Source organism: Hermetia illucens, chromosome 4 (genome assembly GCF_905115235.1).
Source record: "Hermetia illucens chromosome 4, iHerIll2.2.curated.20191125, whole genome shotgun sequence".
Classification (NCBI taxonomy): domain Eukaryota; kingdom Metazoa; phylum Arthropoda; class Insecta; order Diptera; family Stratiomyidae; genus Hermetia; species Hermetia illucens.
In genome coordinates, this window is record NC_051852.1 from 137,222,707 (window position 1) to 137,243,116 (window position 20,410).

Here is a 20,410-nt window from a genome sequence, read left to right on the forward strand (position 1 = left end):
CGATGATGATGAGCCCAAAAAGTTCATTTGAAGAATTGTTATTATCCATGCTTATCGTGATCCTGGTAATTTTCGGGGCCAGCGCAAATTTTGGAAAGGACAATAACACAATTTGACAAAAATACAGAGTACGCAATTGTTACAATAACGTTTCTTAAATTGCTGGAGCTAAACTGCATCCTTCCAAGGTAAGAACGATACACTCTCTTCATAGGGTAATATAAAATATATATTTCTCTATAGATTCACATTGCGTATAAATAAAATAAACGTAAATACAACTACGATGTATATATTATGTATATATGTATAAAATGAAGTACAATACTATAAGTAAAAGCAAATGAAACAACAAGAATCTAACCACATTATATTGCCCATCATCGCCATCGTACTAAATTAAATACGCGATACATATCCCACTACTCTTATCGTCATTATTCTGTAGCAATCATAACAAACAACTCGGAAGTGACAATATCAAAAATTAACAGTAATATAATAAAATAGGAATTTGATCCAATTGCGATTGTCAACTCCTCTTACCCCTCCTCCTCACAAAATTAAAATACTTCTGGAATTTGTAATTAAAAAGCGTACGAGCTTCCTATTTTCCACTCCTCTCTGCGTGACCTCTCTTGTGGTGTCTAAGTATATATAAAATAGTAAATAGTATCTACGTATAAAGCAATACCACGCCTCAAGCGTGTTTAATACAAAACATTTCACCGCTACAACGTAAATTCTAACACACGCCTCTATCACCGTTTTGTTATCAAGTGCTCGTCTATATAGAAATCCACACTTTCGATTCCCTTGTTCGTTTAGTCCTTTCATGTTCCAGTGTTCCGTTGATGACCAATTTATTTCCGTTTAGCGCCTACTATGAAGCCTTTTACGATAAGTAAACCTCGACATTTGACATGAACTTGGTAGCGTGCAGTCCAGGCAACGTCGTAGTCCTTTAGGCCAAGTGTTTTCTCTAGAGCGTCCTTCGGTAGGATAACTGGAAAATAGAATTAAAATAGATACTTAATTGGGTGGCAATAGTGGGGGAGTTTTAATTTATTCACATCATATGAAGAAGTAACAATTTAAGTCAATGAAATAATAACTAGTTTCGATGCCGATAAATAAGCTAGATACTCAATTTTGGGTGGTCAGAATTGTTAAAATTAGAATATCGGCGAAGGAGGGTTTTTTAATTTTTCTACGTCAGAATTTATAATTTGAAGCGATATTATTGCGAATAGCCCAAGTGAAATTGGACGACAATGGCGCCAAATCGACTTTAACATTTTCAGTAACTTGAATGTGCATTACTTACGAGATTAGACAATTAAGTAATGAGACTGACTCCATAAAAACCGTATATTTAAAAATTATTCTACAACTCTGCCATCCCCTTCAAAGCAGTCTCCTTGGGTAGCTATACAGCGATTTCAGCGCGTTTTCCACTCTTCGTAACATTTCTGGAACGCTTCGACTGGGATGTCCGCGAGGACTTTCGTAATGGCCGCTTGGATGTCCATAATTGACTCAAAATGGGTTCGTTTGACCACCGATTTTGTTCTAGGGAACAAAAAAAAGTGAAGGCTGTTGCAACATGGCGATCCTTTAAAGAGGCTAAATATTGGGACACGCTGAGAGCGGTGTGGCACGGGGCGTTGCCGTGATGAAGGTTCCAAAATTTTATCGATGGCTGGGTGCACCCTGTTGACTCGTTTTCGCAATCTTTCGAGTACTTGGCGATAGTAGACTTGATTTACCGTTTGCCCCGGTGAAATAAATTATTTGTGGATAGTTCCACGGCTATCAAAAAAAAAAGTAATAATCATCGTTTTCACCTTCGAATTGCTCATTCGAACTTTTTTCGGGCGGGAGGCCTGCGGAGACAACCATTGTGAGCTTTGGCGTTTGGTTTCAGAGTCGTATTGGAAAAACCAGCTCTCATCGCCTATAATAACTCGATCAAGCAGCGTGGGATCGTTTTCCACTTGTTCCAAACAGTCTTCTGCGACGGTCATTCGATGCTGCTTTTGCTCATCAGAAAGGTTCTTTGGAACCATCTTCGCGCACAACTTTTTCATCCTGAAACCGCTTATTAAAATTTCTCTGACTGTTTCACGATTCATACCCAGTTCCGTGGCCAATATTCGAACTACTAAACGGCGATCTTCACGGATTAGGGCGCGCATACGCTGCGCATTCGCGTTAGTCCGCACCTCGACTGGTCGCCCCTCCTTAAACTCATTATGCCATCGAAACACCTTTATCCCAAACAGTCAAATATTTGAGATCGTATTTTGACTTCAAACGATCTTAGAAGCACCAACTATTGGAACAATACAAAGTAGAGGTCGTAAGAACTCGCGTAAACAAATCGAGTACTACGAGCTTCCGCCGGGAAGTTGTGAACGAACCTGAAGCCTTTAGAGAGTATTTTTATTGTCTTTTAAGAAAATGAAATTATTAAAAGGAATACCCGGAGATGTTCCTGAATTTTATGCACAGATGTCCACCTTTCAAGTTTTTTTTATTGGCTTCATAAACAATGACATTTTTGAATAAAAACAACTGGAAAATAGTTTTAGGATAATTTTTTTTTCGAAGCAACATGATAAGTGTCCGACTGGAGAGAGAGTGTGGTCATTCTGATTGAAGGCTAAGTCAAGTATGAAAACTGCGCTCGGCTGCGACCGATATTGCGATCACTTCTAATGATGGTTACTGGTGATCAAAAGGTAGGGTAGGTACCAGGGCGAAACGTGGATTGGTACCCACAATGGAGTATAACATCTGGGAAACGCCTGCTGAGCCAAACCAACAGCTCTGATACCAAATCCCATTTCCAGCTCCACGTGTTGATCGCTGGAAGCTCTTTCTTAACGAAAAGTTGCAAATGGAGAAGAATGAAGGCGAGTCTCCCGCACCTAAAAACGGGACAAATTGTGCCAACTGATCCTCCAGGTTGATGGTTGGGAAAGGTGACACGGAAACCAACTCGTTACAAAGCCACAAAAGAAGCCTCGGTGAGATCTTGGATTGCAAATTAATGAAGGCAACGTCAGCACCAAAAACCAACCCACATCAAATCGCACTGATCAAATGGGAATAATAAATATAGGAGATTACAACTTTAAGACAGTTATCCAAATACGTAGAGAAAACTGGGATGAACCAGAAGAATGCGAGGCGGTTCCTTCTTCTGCAGCGATAATCAAACTACACTGATCACGTTAAGTAGCCCTTTTGATAAGTGTCCATCCTTGAATGAGGAAACGGAATCGACGGAGCATTTTCTATGTGAAGTCTTCGCCTATGGACGTATCAGACATCAGATCTTTGGTGCTGATAGCTCCAGCTGCAATGGGTAGCATCACTTCCACTAACGGAAATATTGCGATACATAAACGTGTGTGCGATATTTCGTTAGACGAGTACCCTTACGACTTGAGTGCTTAATAGTTATACCTCTTCCCTCATCTCAAACACACGACACGCTTTTGGAACATCCTTCATTTTTTTGATCATATTGGCCATATTTGAACGAAGGAAAACAAATTTAAGATTCTGAAGATTCGCATTGTTTATACTGGATGAAAAACTTTTTACCTATTGGAATAGTATGTCAAAAGACTGGTAGAAATTCGAATAACAGTCTTGGTATTAAAGCACAAAAACTTGAGCACCACATTGTTCAGTTTTTCTAGCGGTTTCGATTTTATAGAGTATTTAGAGGCAAATTTGTTTTGAAATGTGTTTAAGAGGGGACATTTACAACTGAATAAGTTGAGGAGAGAGAGGCGCTATTTGAATTACTAATAGTACAAATCCGTACTTGCATTGTCATGAATACTCAGCAAAACAACAAAATATCTGAAACAACAATTTTTACATATTCCAAAGTGGCCACCACGGATTCCGAACACCCGCGAGTGTACGATAAGGAACTGAAGCTCCAAACGTCGTTGTACGATACACCAAGAGATTCTGTGCTCTTACGAGGAGAAAATCTCCTTGGGGCATTTATCCGTTTCCTCAAATTGCTACGCTTTCTTTTTTTGGAAGTGAATCAGAAGCAGCTGCCATTGCAACCATCAGATGAACAAATCACGCAAGTACGAGGCGCTCACTAACTGCCCTATACCAAAATTTTAGAATTCCGTTCCACAGCTGTAATTCAAGCAAACCAATTCGATTTTTTACATAAATAGGATACACTCTGGTGCTGGATATGCCTTACTCGTATCAATTTTAAATCTGGAGGTCATACAGGAAATCGCAGACTTACTCCTTGCTCCTCCGGCAATTGGAAAGTGTGAACACTTGATCACCTCACCGATCCGGCGAAGCGCCAGCGCAGAGCTAAAGCTTGACCCTAAAAGCCCCTCACAACTCCTACGACAGATGTGGAAGTATCACGGGAAGGTAACCAAAAGAGACGCGCTTCGAGTCAATTGTCGAGCGTTAGCAGGCTTTTAAAAGCGATAAACTTTGATGAAGAGGCCACGCTCGCGGACGAGGTCATCATAACCTATTCGTCCGGTTGGGTCATTAGTACGTCGTCGACAGCCATCTTTGATGAGGTCCTCGTGCTCCACTGAGGCTAACCAAGTTAGAGCTGGCCGCACTTCGTTTCTGCTTGCGCAACTCAGTTCCTTCAAAAGCAGAACGTGCAAGTATAAACTGTAGCTTGGAACGAATCACAGTCCCGCTACAGCTGCTCGTTAAGCACAGTATTTAGCCGTCAGCGTATGCGTTCCAACACACCAGCCGTCAATCCGGATTGGTGCTGATATCACAGCACGTTTGATGCATGCAATCAGGAAAACCAATAGAGCTACCTCTGACTCAGGCAAAAAGGGAAATTTTAGTGCAACAATTTAATAATACCAATAGTGGTCCACTGAATTTCGACAGTTTCACAGGCCGCGGCTGACAACGACTCTCCCGATACTCAACGAATTTAACGGCATATGCTCACTGCACAGCGTTAACCTCTAGTTGTCCGATCTTCCCGTCTAGCATGAAATCTACGCAACTCACGCCCCCCTCCCTGACTTTCGAGTGTCTAAGAATGCTCACCGATGTCTGTGTAAAAGTAGCTAAGCAATTTAGGTTCCTGCACGAATTCCCTAATCCAAGCAGTGGGCCAGCCCGCTCTACCTCGTTCCGAAGGTAGGCGATTCGTGGTGAGTTACGGGGGATACAAATTAATAGAGGCAAAGCATTCTCTGTTGTAGATCTTTGTAAGGCAGGCTGTCAGATTCCAATTACCGGGAAGGATATCCCAACGATGGCCATTTGGCCTCTTAGAATTTGTCCTCCATTCGTGAGATGCTGTGATGTCTTCATCACCTCAAACAACCACTAGTAGCACCGTCAGCATCTGCATCAACTCTTCGAGATTCTAAGCAAAATGGAGCTCATTATAAATGAAGTTCATCCACTACATTTTCAGGTAGGTTAGATTATGGTAATGAATTTAGGAAAAAGAATCATTTTGAAATAAAGATTATTTCTGAAGTGCCGTAATTGCTTTTAGATTTTTTGTCTGAATATCTTCTGAGGAATCATTTATTTACTTGGAAATTGTAATGACCCTGAGTGGGTAGGACGATCCACCTAAGTGGCCTACAACCACCTAGAGGACAGAGCTATCCCAGAAACCTAAAAAAATTGGCCTGAGGATGTCAAGGAAGGGTGGGAACCTCAGGGGCCGCGCCTCAATCACGATCTGAGGCAGAAGAGGCAATGATCCCTCGTGGATTTCCCCCCTCCCCCTTGATCGCGACACCCGCGTCCGGAGACTTACGGCTCCACGCGCGCGGTCGAGCCGTTTTTTTTTTATTTTCCAATTTTAGCTCGCGTTCTTGTTGTTATTGGTTAGGCCGTCGCGAATTCCTTGTGTTGTCTATTTTTAAATCCGGTGCTGACCCACGAGCGGAATAGCACGTTAACTTTGTAGTAATGAAGCGTGACGGATCAAAGCGCTCAAAGGACCTCCCCACATTCCCCGCCTGGCTACCACAGAGGCGTGCAAGAACGTGTCGATTGAGCACATTGATGAATCTTTGCGGGCGGACCTTCACGGTCAATTCCGCCATTTTTTTTCTGTTTCTGAGGTAGCTCTGCCACTTAGGTGAATCGTCTGATCCTCCTACCCATGTAGGTTCGTTTCAACATTTTTAAGCAAAATATTTTGAAAAGTAAGATGAATTTTAAACTCTATAAAGACTTCCAAGCATACATGAAAAGAGCTTCTTCTCATATTCATCACAGGAATTGACAGATATGTATTATATAAGACCAAAAAATTCCCATAATCCCTGACGATGAAGCAGAAATTTGTGGTTGGAGATGTTGAAGCATTTAGCACTGGATAGATTTTGATAACTTTTTATTTAAAAATTGTCTTGTTTTCGTTCAATAAAATATTAAAAATCTTAATTTTTCTGTTATTCTCAAAGGAATGTAACTTTCCATTTATGATAAAACCTTCTCTAGCTACTGAACGCAAAACCCCAAATACCGGATACCGACCAAGGTTCAACAATAGCATACGTTTTAACCGCAGCAGCAAGCATATTTTGAAAATTTCGACATCCGTCCATAAAAGAATGGTACGTGCACTAGAAGGAAGGAGTCAATCTCTCCTCAAAATTAGTGCATTCCGGTCTCTAAACAAAAAAGGTTGTAACCTATTTCTGACAGCAATATCGAGTTTCATAGTATCTTCCTTTGAATAACAATTAAAGGAAAAAAAGAGATTGATGTATCTATACGTCACACATGTTAACAACTTGAGTAACATCAATGGCTAATGTGAAACTAAGTAGCGTTTCTATTTTTTGTGAGTTATTATTATGAATTGTTTTCGAACTGGTCATTAGCTTTTCATGATTTTCGGCCTGACACACATCAATATAAAAAGAAAAATATTCACCATTCGGATCACTATGCGTAAGCAATGGAATATCATTTGCGGTGCAAAACTGTTGGAGAGGCGGTGGCACAACACAACAAGCCGAGAGATTGATTTGTGCAACCGACGGTGGGACAACGGCACTCTGATGCAGCTCCTTCAACGAATCAACGTCCAAGTCCGCAATTCCTAACTGGCAAATCTGTGAATATAATAAAACCAGAAAAAGATCAATGCTAATGCCCTTCAATAAAGAATATATCTCCTCCATACCTTCTTGCTCTTAGCAAACTTCTCTAAATGCGTCCACAATTCCTTCAAATTATTAATCGCATCACCATTATTTGCGCCCCATTCAAAATTATCATTTTTAATCGCTTCATCGACCACTCCGTTTGCAGTATGTCCCGATTTGGAGCAAGGATGATAGGCCAATATGACATTGTCCAAACATTCAAGATTCAAAACTTTTAAAGTTGCAATCACAGCTTCGTTCAGGTACTCAACGGAATCATTATTTAGGAAAATTTTTACTCCAACTTTAATATCATCACGACCGTGTTCATCTATTTTTTCGGCGAGTTCGTTATGTGCTCGTTGTAGTTGTTTTTCTTTTTCATTGAAAATGGATTCAGTCATTGTTACTGCGAGACAATCGATTAGCTGAAATTATAAATAAGTTTTAAAATTATGTTTTATTGCGGTGATTTCTGCTTATTTTTAGAGTGAAATAAAATTAGCTTTAGAGATAGTACGTCGCATAATTTTCGGGCACATGGAAAATTTTAAATGATCCCTTTCATGAACTACTAATTTCTAAAAAAATGCTACGTGTTATCTCCTCAGACAAATCAAACGTTAATAATTTGGCAAAAGGCTAGTAAATTGCTGATACCGAATGTTGCCCTAGTTTTTTTCCACCATTAAGTTTGCACGGCCAACATGATAAGAGTATATTCTCGCTAAAACTGGATTAAAACATTTCAATAGATTTTTGCTAGGCCTTCCGAATTATTTTGAACCATGAACTCCGGTGCAGCCCGGACTGAGGACTCAGCAAGAGATGAAAGAAACCAAACCAGGTAAAAGTTCGGTTTCGAAAATGATATTTACAAAATAGATTCGCAGCGTGAACTTCCAGCGTAGAATTTTGACACCGAAGACTTGGATAATAAAATCACCAGAGCATCGACCCTTTTAGTGTGAAATTGGTGGTTGAAAACGTTTCGTGGTGTTTGCTGATGACTTCACCAGGAAGAGTTTTGCACGTCTGATAGAAAAGGGCTGGGTCAAAGATGTATTCCTCGAATTCAAGCAATTAGTACGTACACCAAAAGAGAAAAGAAATCATTGAAAGTCCGAATGTGGTTCTCCTGAAAAACAAAATATCATGGTTGCCCACTCCTACGAGCAATCGTCGTCGGTGCCTGGCAATATGTATCAACTACCTCCAAGTTTTTCTGAGAAACGTGAATTCACTCCTTCTATATGTAGTTCCACGACAACCCACTCGCCCACCATTCCTGGAACGAAGTTTTTCATTTGTTATTGACCCAGGTCAGAAACCCTAGGATTTTTATGGGTGAGTGGATAGTTATCGAGGAGGAAGAATTCCAACTGAGTCGCCAACCTTTTCTGCTCCATATAAATGGAAAGTGCCTGGAGGCCCAGGAACAGGCGGATTACAAAGTGCCGTTCGGAGTCAGTGAATTCAGTCGACACTGCCACTCCACTGTTGGAGGAGATGAAGACCACCGGTTCGACGGGGACAGACATAAGCGAGTTATGCTGAGTGTAGCGCAAATAAATCTGCAACACTAGAAGTGCCCTTCAGCTAATTTGCTAGTCTTTCTCCTAGGGGGAGACATCGGCATCGCAAGAATGCAGCAGCCATGGATCGTAGGAGGCGGAGATACTGATCGGGACAGACGTAGAGCATGTAGCCTCGCCAAAAAGAGTCTACAGACTTTTTTGTGTGATAACCTGAGTTCCAGCAACCTAACCGTGGTCAAACTGGCCCAGGCGAAAGCGAACAGCGTGTATATTTAATAGCTTACATGAGTCATGACCGATCAGCTTCGCCAGAAGGACTAGAATATTTCACGTCCACCTTTGCATCAAATGATCTGTTGATAGGCTGCGACGCCAATGCGAGGCATACACTTTTGTACAGCTGGAAAATCAACGTAAGAGGTGAGTCATTCTTTGATTTTGTTATTAACACAAATCTATCGGTGTGTAACAGAGGCAGTACATCAATCTTCCATTCCCCTAGTTCGAAGAATTGTGAGGGTCGGGAGGAACTCCTCGATATCATCCAAATAACTGACAATGAAATTCTTAGGGCGGAAAACTGGAGAGTATCTGATCAGAGATCCCTCTCAGATCCCAGTTGGATACTTTTGAGTCTACATTTCTACGTCTCCAAACGTTTCAGATACCCCAGGAGAATTGATTAGAGAAAGTTTGGCCAAGTTATCAAGAACAGACGTTCTGGTGAGCAAATTGGTAACATTGGCACGACAGACGAACTGAATTCAAAGGTCAGGGCTCTGGAAAAGGCATTTGAAACTGCTTTCAAAATCTCGTGTCATGCTAAATACAACAAGAAGACATTGCCACGGTGGTGGAATAAAGGTCTATTCAGCCTTAGGAAGCTGACAAGGGATGTCTTCAACATCTGCTACAAGTGCAAATATTGCCAGCCAATATTTACTGACAAAGACTGCCAAGAGGCGGTCTTGGTTGGACTAAGAACATTGAATACAAGAGATAATTTGCGAGACTCAGCAAGATTCTGCCCAAGCAACATAGGAGCCCATTCTTTCTTAAAAAGTCAAGAGGCTTCCGCGAATAACTTTCGACAAATTAACCTCCCCTCTTTCATATTGGAGACCCTTGAGCGTGCCCTGGGTATTCACTTATGGACGATAATGGAGAGAACTTCCTTCCCCAAGTCTCTGCCTCACAGAAACCGCTCTCCATAAGGTAATTGGTACCGGTGAGCGGTCGCTACAGTACAAACATTATACTCTAGCAACGTTAGTACAAACGCCATCAAGGAAGTCTTAACCAGAATAGGATTGGGGGCGTATCTTAGATGTTGGATAATACCCATGCTAAGAACTTGGATAATCCAGACGATTTGGCAGGAGGCCAATTGACCAGAGCTGTGATTAGAGTTACACCCCAAGGTGGCACCATCTCTCCGGTAGTCTGGTTAACAGTGGTGGACATAGCCGAGTCGAATGGTATCCCAGGATTCGCCAGTGTATTTCAAGCGGAGGCACTGGCGAAATTTAAAGCCTCTCGATAGCTGGGGCATGCGTAACCCTAACGTAACATAGCTATTTCGACACAGTGGCGACACTGTTCAGGCTGATGCAGCAATGCAGGAACGCGATGAACAATCTGAGCAGCACGCTCAAGGTCACTCTTCTCTGGATTCCCGGTCATAGGAATATACAGGAGAATGATGGGATGATGGAATAGCCAGACAGAGTTGTGCTCTTAGTATCATCTACTTGCACTAGTTAGCAGCCGCGGACGTCAAATGGCGAAGGCTCATTATCTGCGCTAATTCAACAAGGATATGCCCTGCCAGATGCGTGCACGAGATATTGGCCTATAAGGGATCATGCCGCCATAGTCGATATACTTCATTAATATACAGCCCAAGATCTCGTGCCGTCTTCTTGATCTAAATGAACGCCAAATTTAACAAATTCTGCTGTAATTCCATTCGACTTATGGTTTTAATGCCGATGAATTGCTTGGACTATTTCTTTCATACTTGGTGGTGGCAGCTTGTCCATCGTCGTTAGTGAGCAGTTCATCAATGAATTCAACCCATCACTCCAATATGGTCGGAAATCAGATTTCTCTCTTTACCTCGGCAGGAGGTCTGGGCCTATAGGGTAATCCGCCTAGCCAAATAGTGGAGAATATCTTATAGATGATACTCAGCAGTATGACACCTTTATGAGGCAGTGGTTATCACTCTTTTTGTATGTACTGTACTTTTCGAGTTCAGTGACCTGTTGGTTTTCCAAGGCTTTTGTTTTCTGCTTGTGAAGGCACTTCCCCGTGCCACGGAATTCGTAATAGGCCTCTACGCGTGCCCATGTTCTTTAAGATTGTTGCATTGTCCGGATGCAGCATTCTATCGTTCCATTGCGTTGAAGCGGTCGTGGTTGTTAATATCATTTCTCGGTACTTCCTCGCCAGAACCTCTGTTCGCTGCAATCCATTTCCCTTTTAAAAGTGTTGCTTTGGCTTTGTTATATACGGCTTCATTGTTCACCCTCACCTGATTGTTAGATACAATTCCTCGGTGCTGTTGTTCGAGCTTGAAGCACCAAGCCTATGAGATAGTGATCCGAGTCTATATTGACCCTCTTATATGTTCTGACATTCACAAAGGCTGAGAGGTGAGGCGTTGAATTAACGCGCGATCTTTTTGGTTGAAAGTGGTTCGGTTTATAGAGGCCCACGGTTGTTTGTGGACCTCTCGCCTTTCAGGGAATTCCAACAATTACTTCGTGTAACACTGCAGTAGAATAAGTCAGTCATTCGTGTTTTTTTGTAAGCTATGGAAGCCAAAACGTATCGTTTGAATAGGATTCCGTGTGGCTGTTGAAATCTCCAAGTAAGATTTTGATATCATGCATGGAACATTCTACGAGGGTTTGTTTCACTGTTTCATAGCAGGTGCCCTCCTACGAGTATACGGTTTACTAGATGGCTACTATATGGTGCAATGGCTCCTCTTTAGGAAATTGGTTCCTGTCCAGTGCATTTCTTGTAGTGCTGTGCCATCACCCTTATATTGGGACAGGATATCCGCTAGCTGCTTAACAGCCCCTGATTTGTATAGGAAGCGCAGATTCCCTGGGAAAATGCAATTGCAAATTGCTGGTTCGTTTTTGTTGTTTCTTGCTTCCTAACAATTGTTTTCCATGTAAGGCTGTCAGCCCCCTCCAACCTGGAGGACCATTTGGTACAGCTTATCCTGTTTTTAGGCGCGGGATACTCGCCTTCATCCTTTTCTGCATTTTATCAAGGAAGAACTGCCAGCGATCAACACGTGGAGTTGGGCATAGGGTTTGGTGCTACAACTGCTGGTGTTGATTCAGAAAGACATTTTCCAGATGAGTACCAATCCAGGTTTTCGCCCTGTGATTTATACGACCCTTTGATCGCCCCTCCATGTTTGGCACCATCTATAAAAATTCAATGAATTGGGGATGGCAAAAGTGTTTATGAGTCAATCATATTTGATGAAATTGAAACAGAAATTGAATCCTACAGAAAGTGTTATACGTATCCATTGCCACCTGTTTAATAGCATGTGGTATGTATATTGTCTCAGATATAAACTTAAAACTGGGCTGATTTTCAACATCGCCGAAACCCATTATAGACAACGAATTATTAAAATTTGATATCCAAAAAGAATTGACGAATATAAGACATTTGGATTCAATGGGACTCCGAAGCCCCTCCTTTCGTTTTTCAATTCGATGCTTCTTTATTTTTGGTCATGCTGAATATGGTGTACAAATTCGAACAAATCCCAATAGAAACATGTTCAACAGCTTCCTTCTAAAACACCGAAAGCTGTCGTGGCTAATTTTAACAAAAGAAACGATATTTATTGTTATCGGACGTGGTGGTAAGTGGACGTCACTGCAGGAATCCAAAAAATGTTGTTCTCACATCTCTATTTAAAATCGGTATGGAAACCGCAGAAAAAATAATATTCAGGCGGAAACTCCAAAATAGCCAGTTGTCACAGATTCTTTCTCATTAAAAATGTTTTCACTCAACGGGACGATGGTACTCATTATAGCCGGACGTCACAATGGGCTTCACGCTTTAAGAAAATATCAAATGGTCTCCGAGATAGCATAGAAACGTGTTGACTTTTCATTCATATAGTAAATAGGAGCTATCAAACTCTCAACACTTCATTGAAATAAAAGTTCTAGTCTGTTATCAACAAATTATAAAATGATTCACCGACGTTCCACCCCGAATGCTCTAGATCGTCATTCATTTTAATTAATTCGCAATGTGACGAAATTATTCCAAGGTATCATGACCAAGCGAGTTTTCTATCTCTAATTAACGAAATATTCTCTTATCAAAGCCACTACGCCTTCATAAGTCGAGCGTGCATTTCCAACAAATATGCAAGTGGAGTGCAAAAGATACATTGCCAAATTTCAGAACGATCCCTTGACAGTTTTGTTTTTCTTAAAAATATTAATAGAGGCAAATTGTTTTTCGACAGCCAGAAAAACATATTAAAGCCATAATTCATCTTGGCCAGCATAGCATGCTCGGATACACGGTTGAGCCCGATAGACAGTTGCCAGAATGTTTTCAAGGTGAACTCAGAGTCTTATCTAGATTTTCTAGTGGCTCAAGTTTATGGCTTTCTGTAAGTGCTGGTTCTCATATTTTCTGAATGGAATGTTCCAAATGTTGATCTTAGTATTTTCATGGGACTATCCAGGCTCGTGCGCAAAGGGAGATAATGCACTTACGAATTTATATTTAGTGCGCTAATATGGGAATGTCGGACACGATGATATGTCAATGTTTATTAATAGTCCAAATAGAGGAAGGCTTTTATGATGACGTGATTCAAAGTACAAATCGGGTATTAGTTGTGTGCAGTTGCACACGGTAGCGCCTACATTTGTAAATGGTTTGGTATCAAGATTAGAATAACATAAATCATAAACCCATGACTTTTGATCAACAGGAAACAATAGATAGATGAAAACTGTCAACAATTTAAGGTGTTAACTTTCTATGTAGTTAGTTAGCTCTTGATCCCCAAATCGAACCCTTTCAAATCAAGCAATGGATTGCAAGATAGACTGATGCGGAATATAGCATTTTTGGAACGAAATTATTGCTTCCAGCGGGATTGACATGTGGCTATGCAGGTCTCTTCTACTAACACTCCCACACTCAGTACAGAGTGATCCTACTATTAATAAAACGCAATGGATCTAGAGTAGGGAATCGCAGAAACGAAAATAGAAGAGCTACAGGGATCATCCCCCAAGAGGGGAACGCTCCCAAGAAACCCAAAACGAAATCTAAGGAGGAAGCCTCTATTAGGTCAGAGGCGAAGGTGGAAACATCATTTCCAAAACAGATAATCATGAGAAACAAAAAATCATCAAGAGCTTTATTGTTGGGTAGGTGGGAGTTCCAAACTTGTGTTCTGCAGCATATGCTTACGACCATGTCTGCCATTGATAGGCGGTCCACCTTCCGAAAGCCACAATGATTGGGACAGAGAAGTTTCTGAACATTGTAATCGTACAAAAGGAAGGGCAAATTCAAACTCCTCACAATCGGAATGGACACCCAATCTCTGCAGACAATGTCTCAATCATGTGTTCGGTAATATCCCGACGCATGTACATAAGATAAACCAGAAGGATAATTCGGAGGGAACATCGGGTCGAAACTCTACCAAGATCCCTAAAGGAATCGTGAAGATTATACAATAGAGGCCGAAAGTGCAGAGACGAGTAGGAAGGTGGGCCTGCTATCTATTGAGGAGAAGGCACTGGACGATTTAAACCTGGATCAAGGCGAATAATAAGTCATAGGCAAATGACATTTGAAAAGAACTTTAACTACAAATGCAGCCAACGGGCTGACCAAACTAAACCTCCACCATGCAAAAGCTGCGCCTCTAGTAACTGCCAGGGCAATTTCCCAGCATGACATTAGAATAGTGATGGCTCTAGAGTCCAGGATACAAGAGGTAGATTCGTGGGCTACAGCTAAGAAGATTTCAGGTAATTTGGAAGTAATCTTATGAAAAACCAAAAACTTGTATCTTATAGCTCTCCAAATTCCATTGGAAGCTAGCGGAAGGACTCTAGAGATAATCGTGGCATTGGACTATTTCCCAAGAAACGACACCTGGGTCCCATCCGAATAATTCATTAGACTGGACGAGAAGAAATCGCTACCACTTCTATCTGACTGCAATGCCAACGCGAACAACGAGATCTGGGGAAGCAGCAGCACCAATCAAACCGGGAGGTTTCCTCTAAGGTTCGACATTGAGCGCAACTCTGTAATAGAGAGAATAGTAAGGAATCGTAGGAGAACAGATTGGGACTCCTATGTAAAGCCCCTGAGATGGCTGAAGAAATTAAGAGTTTGATTAAACCACAAAAGCACCACCCCGCCCTCTGTATAGCCTGGGACACAAAACAACAGCATAATCATCACCATTGCCTTGGAAGCAACAATCACGTTCTTTAAGGCTACTTTTGCGATGAACCCTCAAAGAGAGCTTGACATAGTTTGCAGTAGGAATTTGAAGAAAAGCCTGCGCTTTCCATGCTGATTGATTTGGTAAAGAAAAGAGGTGACAGGCAGCTGCTATGATCTAATACTTGGATTTCTCGTCAACGCTTAAACGAAATCGTTAAATGTGGACAGGACGGCACAAACATGGAAAGTAAAACTGTTAGATGCTAGCCGTTGGCATTTACGAGGGACGAGATATTCTTGTTTTTCTTTAGCCTTTGTCCCGTTAACGAGCGGGATCGGGTTGCGTGATCGGTTGCGTCATTTTGTTTTGTCATTTACCAGATCTGGATGCAGCCGTGAGAGCCACCGTTGGTTCATTTTGGTCATTTCCCATCGACTTTCGTTTTCAGACCAATCTTGGCAAGTGAATATCCTCATTTCGGATGTCATCAAAGCGTGTCACGCCACTAGCCCATAACATCTTCGTCTTCATTACCGCGAGCAGCCGTTCATTGTCTTTTATAATCGGCCGACACTCAGCCTGCTATAGAGGGCAACAAGACGGACGACACTGGCGTAAATTTTAGATTTAAAAAGTTCGTTGATACGTTAATCACAAAGGTCACCAGTCGTGAAACGTGACTTCATTCAAATTGCGCTAATGCGTGAAGCAACTTCATGACGCTGGCTGATAGCATTGACTGGAGATATTTAAATCGATCAGATCTGGGTAGGTCACTGCCATTGACGGTGATTATGCCTGTTTTACGGGGATCGGGTAACAGAAACTCTGTTTTATTCAGATTCAATCTGAGACCGTCTGCAGGAGGCGATCATTCTATTTTTGGTCAAACTACTCGAGATCAACTTTTATATAAGACGCTTGGAAAACATCATCTGCATAAAACTGTGTATTGGGCCCTGAATGTTGGATGTCCTGTGTGGCAGTAGCAATGTAAAGATTGCGATACTTCCCACGGTGTTTCACCATGAATAACAACGCAGCGTTTGTTGCGCCAGCAGCTGTTCACAAATTCAGCTTGTTTCACGGTTGTTTAAGCGATATCGCGAATACGGTTATGCAGAATGCGTTCAAAAATCTTCATGGTATAGGGCAGCAGTCGCGTTGGACGGTGATTTGAACATTTTGCTGGATTACCTTTTTTTCCATATTGGAACTGAGGTGCATTCTTGCCGGCCAGATGCTGTTCTACCTTCTGAAATAACCCTATTGAAGAAGTCACTGAAACATAGTATTAAGTTCCAGCTTGTCGCTTTTCAGAACTCAGATGCGATATGCGGTCAGGTCCTGTTTCTTTCCTCGATTTGATTCGTTTTATTTCTTCGCCGACTTCAGTCGCGCTGACTGATGGGACTACTCCAAATGTCCGCAGTGCGTGTGGAATCGGAGGATGAATAAACTTTCCCGTTGAAATCTGCTCGAACTATTCCGGCCATCTATCCGTCACGGCTCGTCGATCGGTAAGCAAATTACCTTTTGTGTCATAAACGCAACGAAGTGTGGGATGTCCTGTGTTCATTGGTATTGATTTTTGACAAGTCGACACAGATCTCTCTCACCATCCCGGATGTCCAGTTTATCGTAAGGATCTTTGTAATGGACCGCAATAGCTTTTTTTTTGCTTCCTGGTTCGCATGCTTGTAAATTTGCCAATTGGCCAGCGGTTTATCGTCGAGAAACTTATGAAAGAGGGTGTTTCTTTTCACGGAGTTTCATTTGGATCTTGTCATTCCAAAGCCAAATAACTCTGTTGATGAAGCGCTTACCAGGCTTGGTGAACCCGAGGGTTGCATAGGTCCCTTCGTGATTCGTGTTTTAACTTGGTTCAACCATTCTTCTACATTTGTAATGGTTGGTAATCGCGCAAGTGAGATAATTTTTTTCCTTTTTCTCATGAAATTGCTACCATTTAATGCACGATTGAAGACTTGATTAACAAGCAATCAGCGGCCGATATTGAGTTGCGATGGTCTTCTAGGGAACGGTTGTGTAGTCAGTGACGGTGGTGAAATGTCGGTGTTTTATGAGAACATAATCGATAATCGTTTTCTTGTTCCGACTATAAAATGTAGGAAGGCGAGACAATCGTTTGATGAACCATGTATTCACAAGTATAAGGTTATCAGGTTCCGCAAATTCGTCTATACGCACGTCACCCTCATCGTGCGCTCCAAACGCTGTTGGTGTTTTTACCCACAAGATCTTTAAGGTCTCCCGCAATGGCGATATAGTCATCAGCAGGCATGCTACCGATCTTTGCATCGAGAAGTTGCCAGAAGGTATCTTTCTCGACATCAGGTTGACCTGTCTGTGGTGCGTATGCAATGAAGAAGTGAATAGTGCGATCAGCTGATATAATGGTGAGCTTCATCAGCTAGTCATCAAATCGCTCGATATCTTTAATCGCATTACGAAAAAGAGATGGTAATGCCAACACTGTATTGGGTTTATGGGCTACCAAAATAGAGGAGTTTATAGCCATTTTTACCGCATTTGCGTTTTATGTCGCAGCTTTGCCACCATACGATCGAGTTTCTTGCAGAGCGCAAATATTAATGCGCCTTTTCCGTAGTGCTCTTGCGAGTTTCTCTGTCTTTCCAAAGTGGGTGCCAATATTTAGCGTGAAGACACGTACTTGTTTTCTTTGGACTATTTTACTTACGTTGTGTTGTGTAGCAGTTCATGCCATTTTTCAACAGGAGTGAGGCCCTATTTGTCGCATCGACTGAGGTGAACGCCGTAACATTTTTCTCCGAGACTCACTCAACACGATCATTCTTTTTTTAACGACATTAGATACATTTTCTTGGTCGTGCTGTCGCGGAACCTGTCACCAAGAAAGATCCGGTAGGATTTAGCATAGTGGAATAACTGAAACTATACTTTCTCTTTTTCCGTTTCCTCAAACGCTGAAGCATTCCTGATAAGCACTTTTTGGGATAGCCTTGAGCTCTTCCAGTGATTCAGTCTTCATCTCATCAATCATTGCAAATATCCGTCCTTTCATAGGTTTCTTCCTTTGTAGAGTGCCAAATCTGGTGAATAGGGTGGCTGAGCCATTATTGCCGTGTTTTTTTTACCAAAAAAATTCCCACAAACACCGATGAATGAGCAGGTGCATTATCGTGATGCAAAAGCCATGAATTGCTTTTCCTCAATTCCGGACGTTTTTTTCGTGTGGCTTCTCGCAAACGGCGCATAACTGCAAGGTAATACTCCTTATTGACCGTACGACCTTGAGGCAAAAACTCTTTCGACGTTATCATCTGTTATTGATGTGCTGTCCAGAGTGAGGTTCGTCGTAGACATCTTCTCGGTGATCTTGGAAGAGCTTGTACCATTTGCAAACTTTTTTGTACTTAGAACAGATTCACCGTATGCCACTTTCAACATCTTAAGCGTTTCAGAGCCCTGGATTCCATTTTTTACACAAAATTTGATGCAAATTCTTTGCTCCATTTTTTGTAATAATGGAAAATCGCCGGACACACTAAAACATATCTAACTTTTCTATCTGCCAAAAACAAACTAAGTATGCTATACACTTGAAAATATGCACATATGCTGGGGACATGAATGCCAACACACAATAACAAAAAATTTCGATTTTTGAATGTACGTTGCTTGCGTCATTTGAAAATTCACGTAACTTTCTGAACACACCTCGTATATCGCCCCAAAAAGAAAGAAATAATTAACGCCCTCATTACCAGAGCATATTTAGGGAGAAATGTCCTTGAGTATGGACAACAGATTTATAAAGGATGCTCGAAGATTAGTAAATATGAACTGATTCAAAAAGTAGAAAGAAAGATGACTGACAGTTCCGTCCAGGGCAGAGATAACTCGTCAGACGCTGCCTCACCTCCGCTCTGGGAGTAGCGTGACTGAAAGTGACAACAGATTGAAATCGCTTCTTTTTATATAATCGCAAAACACGAGATGGGTGCGCATGAAACTGCCAGTGCTTTAAGCCTAAACCAGACTAAGCTAAGCACATTCCAAACAAAAAATCAATTGATTGCGAGAACGGAGCTCATTCTGAGAGATCGGCTGAGGACGTTCACATGATGAAGTCGAAGTTTGCTGTTGGACGTAGCACTGAGATCTCATAAGAGGCAATCATTGTCCAAAGGCTGACCATCAAGATAATAACTGATGTTAAGAAGGAAATTTGAGGAAGCATATACAATACAACAGAGACGAAAGTATTCATAACTGTCCCACACAGAGCGTGTCAGACACAAACGAATTCTTCCATATATTTACTATGAGAGGATTCATACTATCCCGCAGCAGGCGTCCCGTATTCGCACAGACAGTACACAACACAGGTCAGAATTCTTGCAAGGAATATTTTCCTCCAGCTCAGAATGCGCCCCGATTGTTCGGTTGAAGGACAATCTATATCAAAATGTACCATTCAAGGATTTGAACATAATTTTTACAAATATAATGTAGTTCCATTTATAGAATGCAATGCGAATTTGGATTTGCAATTTCGCAAAATATGTATTGTGGCAAATTTGTTCCTTTATCAACTTCGATAAATAAACGAATGATTACAATGTCATGCGGAAAGAACGTTAGTTGCATTTGTCGATAAAAAGCATACTCATTTAACATGCATTCATTTTTCATTAGTTTGCATTGATGAATGCCACTGGGATGCGTGGAACAACTTTCTTCCACCACAAAAATTAAAGTCGGGAGACGAATCTCCTTGACTTTTACTGATATCGTGTCTGACACGCCCCGTGCTAGATACGGAACGTTTGTGGCTGGATTATATGAATACACTTATAGTAAATGTATGGAAGCATTTTTTGTGTCAGACACGTTTAGTGCTAGAAACACTACCTACTGGAGAGTGTAAATGGAGACGACAGCTTTTGAATAGAGTTTTAGTAGTACTAGCTACATGTTTGCCGCTTTCGATTAGGTCTAATTTTATACTGAATTAAGACAGCAGAGTATCAGGAATGAGAGGACTTGAAAAGACGGGGCAGAAAACAAAGGGGTTTGATTCGAAGCAACTGGAAACTATTGATGTTCCTAGTATCAAATAGCAGCAGCTTTAATAAATTCACATAAGGGTCTTCTAGTGAGAAGTAAATCTTTTGAAGCGTTTCAAAACTGCCAACAGCTAATTCTATTAGAAGAGG

The 20,410-nt window shown here is 41.5% G+C and overlaps 1 protein-coding gene across 1 annotated transcript in view; it reads right to left on the reverse strand.

Moving 5' to 3' along the window:
- Nucleotides 1-207: 207 nt before the first annotated feature.
- LOC119655469 (glutamate--cysteine ligase regulatory subunit) overlaps nt 208-20,410 on the reverse strand; it is a 30,744-nt gene continuing 10,541 nt past the window's right edge. Inside the window, exons 2-4 of the mRNA XM_038061371.1 lie at nt 7,202-7,591; nt 6,950-7,130; nt 208-1,006 (exon numbers count right to left, since the gene is read on the reverse strand). Of these exons, the coding sequence (XP_037917299.1) occupies nt 864-1,006; nt 6,950-7,130; nt 7,202-7,591 (714 nt within the window). The 3' untranslated portion in view covers nt 208-863. The remainder of the gene's footprint in view (nt 1,007-6,949; nt 7,131-7,201; nt 7,592-20,410) is intronic.